This window comes from Numenius arquata, chromosome 39, assembly GCF_964106895.1.
Source record: "Numenius arquata chromosome 39, bNumArq3.hap1.1, whole genome shotgun sequence".
NCBI classification, from domain to species: domain Eukaryota; kingdom Metazoa; phylum Chordata; class Aves; order Charadriiformes; family Scolopacidae; genus Numenius; species Numenius arquata.
In genome coordinates, this window is record NC_133614.1 from 67,104 (window position 1) to 78,368 (window position 11,265).

Genomic DNA, 11,265 nt, shown 5'->3' on the forward strand with positions numbered 1-11,265 from the left:
CCGGTCCTTGCAATTACAGACCGGGGTGGTGTGTGTGTGGCTCCTTGGATGGTGTGTCTTTGTATGTTTGGTGATTAGGCATATATCCATACATATATGTTGATTTAGGGTGCCGTGTAGTAAGTCAGTGTGAATTTTTTTAGGTAGCTCCTGGGCTGGATATCATGGGAAACTGTCCTGGAGGACAAAGGAGCCTCGGACAACTCTTTCATCTTCAAAGATAACCTGGTTGAGACACAAGGACCGTCCAGGCTTTTATATGGATGAAGTGGAGCGGGAGGCAGGAGGCCAGAACGCTTTCTTTTCCAGCCTGGTCACTGCAGTTGCCTGTTCCTGAGCCTGCCCACTCGCCTTCGCCACAGTCACGCTTGCACTGGAAGTCCAAGAAAATCCCAGTGCTCCTGCCCTTGAGCTGGCATCCCCCCGGTCCCATAACCTGTCTGGCCATGGAGGCACTAGCTCCCCAACGCCCCTGTGTGCAGCCATAGGTCCCAGCCCTGTTCCCCCCCGGTGCCCCCGCTCCCAGCACTGCTGTGCCCTCTCCACATGCCACCGTCTTGCCCCCAGCCTGCCTGTAAAGCCAAGGCAGCTCCAGCTCCTAACGAGGGCTGTGCCCAAGCCTTTCAGGAATGGGCTGAGGTGGGGTGGCCGGGGGTGGGCTCTTGGCACAGCCAGGCCTGGGCAGGGAGAGGACAGGTCCCAGGAGTGGGGTTGGGCTGGGACTGGTCACAGGTACCTCCCTGAGGAGCACACCTCTTGTGCTCCTTTCTGAGCTGAAACAGGGCTGGCACCGAGACAAGGGCTCCTGGGGAGGGACAGATGGAGCTCAGCTGAAAGAGCCTTACACTGATGACCCCCAGGGTCAAGCCCCACCTTCAGCAATGTCTTCCCCCTTGGCCTTTCACAGAGCTGTCCTGTCTCCTTCCAGCTTTCCCTGCTCCTCGTCCCTCCACCCTCCTCACGCACAGGGCAGAGCTTCCCCCAGGCTGGGCACTGCTTGGGTGATGCAGAGGGTGGCAGGAAGGGCTTCCAAGAGTGTTGGAAGCCAGAGGAAGGCAAAAACTTGTGGTCTCACTGCTGAGTGGGGCAGGGTGCCTCGAGACCAAGGACCTGTGGAGGGAGTGTCAGGGAGCTGATTGGTCATACGTGACTCTCACTCATATGTGACGTGAAAAGTGGCAGCCAAGGGTGCTGGTAAAGTAGCCAGAGTGTGGCTGCTTCTGTCATCCTGGGAAGGCTGGGACAGTGAGGAAGGTTCCTGACCATCCCCAGCTGGTTCCTAGGACATGCCTGCAACAGGCCCTGACCAGAGGAGGGGAGAGAGGTGTGAGGGTGTAACCCACATGAACCATCCATTGGAAATCTCCTCTTTCTCCTTGACAGTGCAGTAACAGTAGACCTTCATAAGTGGCTGATCTTCATGTGTGATCTTCATGCTCCTGAAATATCACCACAGGGTGAGGTGATTCCCATTCTGGGAACCCACAGTGAGAGAGACGCCCTCGTGATGTCCCTTGGAAAGTATTCACATATTAGGCCAAACACCTTTCCTTATCTCCTCAAGCAAAGGAAGCCTTGACACTTCAACAGTTCCCACATGTAAGACCACCAAGGTGGTTATTATCAAGTTAAAAACAAACATTATCAACATTGTTTTTTCAACCCGGATATTTCCAAAGATCTCTTCCCCTGCTACTGCACAAGTGTTCTCGGTGGCAAGCAGTTCTGAAGAGCCAGCTGGTAGCCAGAGCTTCCAAAGGAACTAGAAGTGTCTTTTGCCTCTATCACCAAGGGAGCATGAGCTCTGGGTGAGGCCAGGGCTTTCCTCATCATTTTCCTGATGGCCTCCCTGACCTCCCTGTTCCGCAGGCTGTAGATGAGGGGATTGAGCAGGGGAGTGAGGATGGTGTAGAAAAAGGAGAACACTTTGTGAAGCTGCCTCAGAGGGGCTCTTCTAGGCAGTGTGTAGACAACAAAAAGGGTGCCATAGAAAATGGTGACAAGAGTGAGGTGAGAGGAGCAAGTGGAGAAGGCCTTTTGTCTGCCTGTGCTGGATGGGATCCTCAGGATGGCAGCTATGATGCACACGTAGGAGGCCAGCGTGAAAAGGAAGGGAAAAACTACATCCAAGATACCAAATATGAAAGAAACCATTGTGACTGCTCTGGTGTCACTGCAGGCAAGCTCCAGCAATGGGGTAAAGTCACAGAAGAAGTGGTCAATGGCCTTGGGGCCACAGAACTGCAACTGGGATAAGAAGACCGTGACTACCACCAGCAGCAGGGAACCCAACAGCCAAGAGGCAGCTGCCAGATGTATGGAGACCTTCCAGGTCATGAGCCTTGCATAGAGCAAAGGCTGGCATATGGCCAGGTACCGGTCACAGGACATGGCCGCCAGCAGGTAACACTCGGTAGTTGCAAAGGAACCGAAGAAGTAGAACTGAGCCATGCAGCCGTGCACAGAGATGGTGCTGTCCCCTGTCAAGAAGCTGACCAGCAACCGAGGCAGGATGGTGGAGCTGTAGCAGGTCTCCAAGGAGGAGAGATTGCCCAGGAAGAAGTACATGGGGGTGTGCAGCTGCCGGTCTGCCACCACCAGCACAACAATGAGGATGTTCCCGACCATGGTGACTGAGTAGATCATAAGCAAGAGGAGAAAGAGCAGGTTCTGGTGGGTGGGGACATCACTTATTCCCAGCAGCACAAAATCCATGGATGATGTCCTGTTGTCCCTTTCCCCTTCCTCCATGTTGTTTTTCTTTCATTTCCTCAGTTTCCACAAAGAGGAACTATGAGAAAGAAACACATTTCAGTGTTGAACTTCAACATTTTTTTGTGTAGGGCATTGCTCTCTTCACATTAGCTTTCTGCTTTTCATTGCTCATAAAAGCAGGAAAAAAATACTGTTCTTCCTCCAAAGCAAGGGATGGGCACACCACAGAGTGAGTGGTCACAGCTCCCTGAAACACTCACATAAGGAGGAAATGATTTCTATCCCACTGCTTCCCACCACCCAAAAGGCCAATCTCTGCCATTGAGAAAGGGCAGGTCAGGAATTACAGCCTCAAAAGAACAGGGAACTGTGCTCTGGGACCGCGCTGTGGGACCACCAGAAAGCATGCTGGAAAATCACACTGTAGGTCAAAATGTAGCATAAAAAGTGACAAGGAAGCAATGAAAAAATAAATAGCTAGTCAACCAAGCCACAGCCATGTGGGAGAGGTTCTTCAGGGAGGAAGGATGGGAGAGACAAAGGAGACAACTCCAGACCCTCTTCAGCGGTGACATGAAGAAAGGACACACTGAAATCCAGGGAATTCCATTTAAATAGAGGGTGGTCAAACACTGGAAACAGGTTGCCCAGAGAGCTTACGGGGGCTCCATCCTTGTGGACATTCCAAACTGGACCAGACATGGTCCTGAGCCACCTGCTCCAGCTGGCCCTGCTGTCAGGAGGGGAGGCTTGGACAGGATGACATCCTGAGGTGGTTTCCAAGCCCAGCTACTCTGTCATTCTGTGAATGAAAGCTGCTGGGCAGAGCCATTTGCTTCCCATGGCACAGCCGGCTGCACTCTGGGGCTCCGTGAGAGAGCGGGACACTGAGAGGCGTGTCTCCAGGGTGCCGGGGGAGAGGAGGGACAGGATGAGGGCCAGGGGCATGGGCAATGCCAGGGACATGCCTCAGCGCAGGGTTGGAGAAAGCTCATGCCCGAGAAGCACAGCTCTCTCTAACAGCAGTGCCCTCCAAGTGTCTCACACCCACCTCTTGGGCTGGAATCCATGTCTTCCAGCGGTGATAATCACAGGGAGAGTTTGCCAAAAGCTATAAAATCGATTGATGCCCCCAGCCCTCTCCACTGCACGGGAGCGAGATGGCTGAGAGCTGGAGGACATAATCATGATGTCGACAAACAGCAGCAAAACAGAGAAAGAAAACAAGCGGGAGATGAAATAGCCCTGTGAAGGATGAAGGGACGGGCACGGGCAATGTGGCCCCACACAGCCTGCCCGAAGGCTCCCCCCACCCAGCCAAGGTGGGAGAGTGTCCCGGGGCAGTCCCTGGGATCTCACTGTGCGGTGCCAGGGGCTCGGGGGGGTCTGGGAGAAGGGAGGAGCTGGGCTGGGACGACAGGCAGGAAAGGACAAGGGTGAGACTCGGGACTCTATGCTCTCATCTCTTCTGCTCAAAGACCCAGCAGCCTGACTAATAACACTCAGCCTTCCCTCACCCGCAGCACATCAGGCCCAGCCCTGCAGTCCTCCTCATGGAGCAGAGACATCTGCTCTGATGGATCATGGCAATGAAGTCCCAGCTCAGGGTCTCACCTTCTGCCTCTTCCCTACCATGTCCTTCACTTCTTGGACCTCGCTGCAAGCCCTGAACCAGGGCTCGTTCCTTGCTCTGCCCTTGCCCTCTTCTCCCAGCACATCCAAAGGTGAGTCTCCAGCAGCACCTGAAGACTCCCTGCTCTCGGAAGTGTCCCAGGGTTTATAGCAGGAAGGAGACTCTGAAGGTTCCTGCTGCAGCGTGTCCCTCCAGAGGATTTGCAGAGAGTAAAAACAACAGACTTGACTCCCTGGTGGGATGGAAGCTCTGAGGTGGTGGAGACTGCGTCAGCAGCTCCAGGCAGTGCTGACCCCCCAGAAACATGATGTAAACTGAACCAGGGACATCTCTGAATTGTGTGAGCAGGACAAGAAAATCCCCCGAGATCTCATGCCCCTCAGCTCCCTTCAGATGACTCACAGCATCAGAAAGCCTCAGACCTGCTGAGGCAGAAGGGCCTGCCTTGTTGGGAGCTGAAGGCAGCAGAGCAGTGGCTATGTCCTTCCAGGTAGGATTCGTCTCTCCAGTGTGGGAGGGGCATAGGACCCCTTACTCCTTGGCTAGCCAAGGGGAGCGAGTGGCCATGACTCCTTCCAGTCCTGTTGGGCTTCCACTTTGGGAGAACCATCTCCTCTGCTTCTGCCCTGGCTGGGAAGGCAGGAGCAGGAGGTCCAAAGGCTACTTGGTGCTTGGTGCAGACCCTCCCTGGGCCACATTGCCATGTCGGGAGCAGCCAACATTGTCTTCTTGTCTTGGTCACAAGCACAGGACTGGGATGATCTGGCACTTTCTTATCTTGGTTGCAGGGGCAGTGAGTTTGGACAATCGGGGGCTTTCTTGTCCCAGTCACAAGTCCAGTGAGTCGGGCACTCTCTGACCGTACCTGGAACTCCTATGACCTGGGAATTGTCCCTGGAACTCCTGCTGCCTGGGTCGTAGCCCACTCGGGAAGGCACCACAATTATCTGACAATAGTGATGAAAGTTTTGTCTCTCAGACTCTGTGAGTGAGACCCTTTGTGCTCAGGTCCTGGATGGCAGTGGGTTGTGACCAGCATCTCCCCTGAGCTGGGACACCTCTCAGGCACAGGCTCCTTGAGGTTTAATGACCACCTGCCGACAGAGCCGACAAAGGGCCAGAGGGAAGTCAAACTTCTCCAGGCTCAATTATCGCCTGCTGAGGAATGCCGATGCACGGGGAGTGTTTAAATTCAAGAAGGGTGGAATCTGAACTACAGGCCAACCTCTTCCATCCACCTCTGTGGAGGGAACTGTAATGACTCAGGAGATGAGTGGTTTTCACAAGGCCCTCAGATATTCAGGCAAGGAAATCAGCTTTTGGACACAGCTCTGAGGAACAGCTCAGGCACGGTGGGAAGTTCCCTGCTCTGCCCATCTAATAGCAGTAGGTGCAACAGAATTTTTGGATCCTCCTTGCAAACTTTGGCTTGCCCATCTCGGCCATTGAGATAGAGTAGATCATTGAGATAGAGTAGACCATCTTGGGTAAGAGTGAAGCTACCTCCAACTACAGCCCATTACAGGTTTGCGACCTTCTCTGGGGAATTTCAGGCAACCCAAGATACCTCTGGTGGCAATATTTTGACCTTCCCACACCACTTCAGGCTTCAGAGTTCCAGCCCACAGCATCTAACAAACACCTGAACAGCAAGATGTCTCCGTTTCCAGACATCTCCTCTGCAACAGGATGACCCTGTTCCATTATCACATGTCTTCTTGGGTCACATCTACAAACCTCTGTGCATGGAATTTGAGGGATTCTAGAGCATTTAGGGACAGCAGGCAGCATGAAGTTCAACCAGCCCAAATGAATGGAAATTCCAGGTGCAAATACAGGATGGGTGAAAAATGGATTGAGAGCAGCCCTGAGAGGAGGACTGGGGGATGTTGGTGGACGAGAAGCCCAACGTGAGCCGGCAGCATGTGCTGGCAGCCCAGAGAGCCCCCCACATCCTGGGCTGCATCAAAAGAAGTGTGGCCAGGAGGACGAGGGAGGTGATTCTGCCCCTCTGCTCCGCTTCAGCAGAGGAATGTCCTAGGCCCTTCATCAACTTCGTAGCCCTTTGCTGTACTTTCTCCAGCAGTTCCCTGTCCTTCTGGAAATGGGGGACCCAGAACTGGACCCAGTGCTCCAGATGGGGCCTCCCCAGTGCAGAAGGGCAGGATGACCTCCCTCCACTTTCTGGTCACGCTCTTCTTGATGCACCCCAGGATGCCCCTGGCCTTCTTGGCCATAAGGGCCCATTTCTGGCTCATGGTCATCCTGTTGTCCACCAGGACTCCCAGGTCTTTCTCCTCAGAGCTGTTCTCCAGCAGGTCAGCCCCAACCTGTACTCGTGCAAGGCGTTATTCCCCCCCAGGTGCAGCACACTACACTTGCCTTTGTTGTACTTCATCAGATTCCTCTCTGCCCAACTCTCCAGCCTGTCCAGGTCTCCCTAAATGGTGGCCCAGCCTCCTGGTGTGTCAGACACCCCTCCCAGTTTTGTGTCATCAGACAACTTGCTGAGGGTACACTCTGTCCCCTCATCCCTCAAGGGTCCGTGCTGGGACCAGTACTGTTTAACATTTTTATCAACAACATAGACAGAGGGATTGAGAGCACCATCAGCAAGTTTGCAGATGACACCAAGCTGTGTGGTGTTGTCGATACACCAGAGGGATGGGATGTCATTCAGAGGGACCTGGACAGGCTGGAGAGGTGGGCCCAGTTGAACCTCATGAGGTTCAACAAAAGCAAGTGCAGGATTCTGCACCTGGGAAGAAACAATCCTCAGTATAAATACAGACTGGGGGATGAGGTATTAGAAAGCAGCCCTGAGGAAAGGGACTTGGGGGTGCTGATGGACGAGAAGCTGGACATGAGCAGGCAGTGTGCTCTCGCAGCCCAGAAGGCCAATCACATCCTGGGCTGCATCAAAAGAAGTGTTGCCAGCAGATCCAGAGAGGTGATTCTGCCACTCTGCTCTGGTGAGACCTCACCTGGAGTACTGTGTGCAGGTCTGGAGCCCTCAATATAGAAAGGACATGGATCTGATGGAGCGGGTCCAGAGGAGGGCCACTAAAATGATCAGGGGGCTGGAGCACCTCTCCTATGAGGACAGACTGAGGGAGCTGGGGCTGTCCAGCTTGGAGAAAAGGAGGCTCCGGGGAGACCTCATAGCGGCCTTCCAGTCCCTAAGGGGGGCTACAGGAAGGCTGGGGAGGGTCTGTTTCCAAAGGCCTGCAGTGACAGGACGAGGGGCAATGGTTTTAAGTTGGAGAAGGGGAGATTTAGATTGGATATTAGGAAAAAGTTCTTTACCATGAGGGTGGTGGAGCACTGGAACAGGTTGCCCAGGGAGGTGGTTGAGGCCCCTTCCCTTGAGATATTCAAGGTGAAGCTCGATGAGGCCCTGGGCAACCTGGTCTAGTTGGGGGTGTCCCTGCTGACTGCGGGGAAGTCGGACTAGATGACCTTTGGAGGTCCCTTCTGGCCTGGACCAATCTATGAATCTATGAATCCTGGTCATGGATGAATATATTGAACATGACCAGACCCAGTACTGACCCCTGGGGAACACCACTAATTGCAGGCCTCCAACTGGACTCTGAGCCACTGATCACAATCCTCTGACGCCCAGTACAAGCTGTTCCACCATCTTTCCAGGGATGCAGGTGAGGCTGACTGACCTGTAGTTTCCTGAGTCTTTCTTCTTCCCCTTTTTAAAGACTGGAGTGACATTGGCTTTCCTCCAGACCTCAGGCACCTCTCCTGTTCTCCAGGACCTTTCCAAGAGGATGGAGAGTAGCCCAGCAATGACTTCTTTTACTTCCCTCAGCACTCACAGGTGCATCCCATCAGAGCCCATCGATTTGTGGATATCCAGTTTACTTAATGGATCTCTAACTTGATCCTCCTCAGCCAAGGGGAAGTCTTCCTTTGTCCAGACTTTCTCAGTTACCTCCAAAGTCTGGGACTCCTGAGGGCTGGCCTGAGCTGCAGAGACTGAAGCAAAGAAGGCATTCAGCAACTCCACCTTCTCTGCATCCTCTGTCACCAGGGCCTCGGTCTCATTCAACAGTGGGCCCACATCTGCTCTAGTTTTCCTTTTACCTTTGATAGATTTGAAGAAACCCTTCCTGTTGACCTTGACATCCCTTGCCAGGTTTAATTCCAAGGAGGCCTTGGCTTTCCTCGTTTCATGCCTGCATACTGTGACGGCATTCTTGTAATCTGCCCAAGTGGTCAGTCCCTTCTTCCATGCACTCTAAACTTCCTTCTTTCACTTGAGCTTTTCCAGAAGCTCCCTGCTCAACTACGAAGGTCTCCTGCTTCCCTTGCCTCTTTTCCTCTTCTTAGGGATGCACCCATCCTGAGCTTGGAGAAAGTGGTATTTGAATATCAACCAGCTCTCTTGAGCCCCCCCCCCGACCTTCCAGAGCCCTAACCCATAAGATTTCTCCAAGCAGTTTCTTGAAGAGATCAAAGTGAGCCCTCCTGAAGTCCAAGGCTGCAAGGCTACTTCTTGTTTTGTGCGTACTGATAAGGGGAAATAACACTCAAGGGTTAATAGCAGGGCCATTGCTTGGCTTAAGCTGTGTATCTATAGCCTTAAGCCATTGCTAAGGTGTTTAGGCAAAGAAAGGATGTATTGAAACCATAAAGTGGTCACATTGGCCTCGATGGGAGATAAGGGAACAATTGGTATCCAGTTGTCCTGACAGAGCAATTATCTGGTTTCCCAACCCCGTGGCCTGGAGCAACACATTAACATTAAAAGCGAGAGGTACACAGCGAGGAAGACATGGCCTTCATCCCCGAGACCCCGGCCCACCAGGAGACACTGCGCATGTGCAGCTGGGAGGACTTAAAGGCGGAGACTATGGAAATGATTTCTCGGAACTCATTGTAATAAAGACCGCCTTTTCGGGGAAAGGTTATGGATATGTATAGGCGCCCCTTGAATATGTAAGATCTGATTGTATAAATCCTAAGCTAACTGCCGCGGTGGGTGCGCACGATTGTAGTGGGGCGACCCCCCGTGCTGCCCGGCGCCGAATAAACATACCTACTTTGCAACCCCACAGGTTGTGGAGTCTGCTTTCTGCACGTCAGTTCCTCCCATCGATAAACGGGGCAGTTTTGGTACAAAAAGGTAAAAAAGAAACCAAACCCACCACTTTTGAATCCAGGAGTGGTTTGGGGGGACACGGCAAAGGTGGGATGACGTCACTGCCGTCCCCTGCCCGGGGCCCCCCCTCCTGCCCCGGGGGGGTCACAGCAGCGAGTGCGGCCTGAGGGGGGAGGGAGAGGGCTTTTGGGCTGAGAAACAGCCATTTGGGGAGTTTGGCCTCAGAAGCACCAATTTATCAAGCTTTTGGGCTTAGAAACAGCAATTTGGGGAGTTTGGGCTGAGAAACTGCGATTTGGGGAGAACTGGGGCTCAGAAATGTTAATTTAAGGAGCTTTTGGGCTCAGAAACAGGGATTTGGGGAGTTTGGGCTCAGAAACAGCAATTTAGGGGGAACTGGGGCTCAGAAATGTTAATTTAAGGAGCTTTTTGAAGAGCGTCCAGCCTTTGGGCCTCCTTTTCCCGTCAGGACTGCCTCCCAAGGGACTCTCTCAACCAGTCTCCTCAACAGGCCAAAGGCTGCTCTCTGGCAGCCCAAGGTGGCAGTTCTGCTGACCCCCCTCCTTACTTCTCCAAAAATCAAACACTCTTATCATTCCATGGTCCCTGTGCCCAAAATGGCCTCCAGCCTTCATATCACCCCCAAGTCCTTCTCTGTTGGCAAACAACAGGTCCCGCTGGGCCCCTTGCCCAGTTGGCTCCCTCACCAACTGGTCTAAGATACAAATATGCCGATAGCTTTTTTTACCCAAGGGCTTTGGAGAAAATAACGCTAAAGATTGTCCTACTCTCCAGATGAGATGTGGAGACTTTCTGCGAGGTGGGATCAAAGGATTTGGGTCAGATTTTGGGACAGTCTCGCCCCTCCAGACCAGAGACTGGTTATGTCTCTTGACCGGTGTGAATGCGCTTCACGTGGAGCTGCTTTTACTCCAGACGCTGTGGCTGAATCGGCAAGCCCCGACCCGATTGCCACGGGCAGTCCTGTCTCTTTGCTGGCCTTGGGGCCAACACCCCAAAGGCTTTCCTCCCAGGGATGGTGGACAGAGGGGTGGCGGCGGGGCCGCGGGGGGGCCTCCTCACCCCCATGTCACAATGCCACCACCCGGCGAGGCAGAGGTGACAATGCCCCGGGGCAGGACCAAAGGGGCATCCTCCTGTGTCCCGCCGCCTGCCCGCCCGGCTTTGCCACCGGGACAGAGCTGGCCTGGGGCAGCCTGAAGACATTAGAGAGGAGCTGCTTGAGGAGCTGGTGGAATCCCGTGGAGCTCGCCTCCGCTCCCCAAAGGATGGAGCGGGACTCCTGTCCCTCAGAGGAGCTTTGCACGTGGCCACCCTGGGAGGCAGAATTGCGGCGGAGACCTTCCAGCAGTCTCCTCCAGCCTCAAGTCCTCCTCTCGCAATGCTCTCGGGAGATGAGAAGAACCACCAAGCCCCTGGAGGTGCCCGAGGCTCTCTGGTTTTTTCAGCTGGAGAGCAGCGGCGGCACCAAGGCGATGCATTTTTGGCACCTGAGGAGCACTGGAGCAGAGCTCGCCGTCCTCATCTTCTGTGCAGGCAAGGTCAGCAGCCGTAAGCAATGGGAGGTGTGGGTGTCCCAGCAGCCTCCCCCAGCCTTGTGGAGGTCCCACCGGTGTCCTGCCAGGCACAGGAAGGATTCCTGCTCCCAAGGCCGAGGAGGCGGGGGCCATTGTACTACTCTTGGAAGCCCTTGAGATGGCTCCAGGTGGAGGGAGGAAAGGGGAAGGTCAGTGCTGGTGTCTGCGGGGAGGCGTGAGCAGCCTGTGGGAGCAGGAGGCCG

General features: G+C 54.0%; 1 protein-coding gene across 1 annotated transcript; it reads right to left on the reverse strand.

The window, feature by feature from the left end:
* Positions 1-1,692: 1,692 nt before the first annotated feature.
* Positions 1,693-2,751, reverse strand: LOC141476536 (olfactory receptor 5AP2-like). Its single transcript, XM_074165218.1, has one exon. It carries the CDS (start codon positions 2,749-2,751, stop codon positions 1,693-1,695), a length of 1,059 nt encoding a protein of 352 aa, XP_074021319.1.
* Between the last annotated feature and the right edge of the window lie 8,514 nt (positions 2,752-11,265).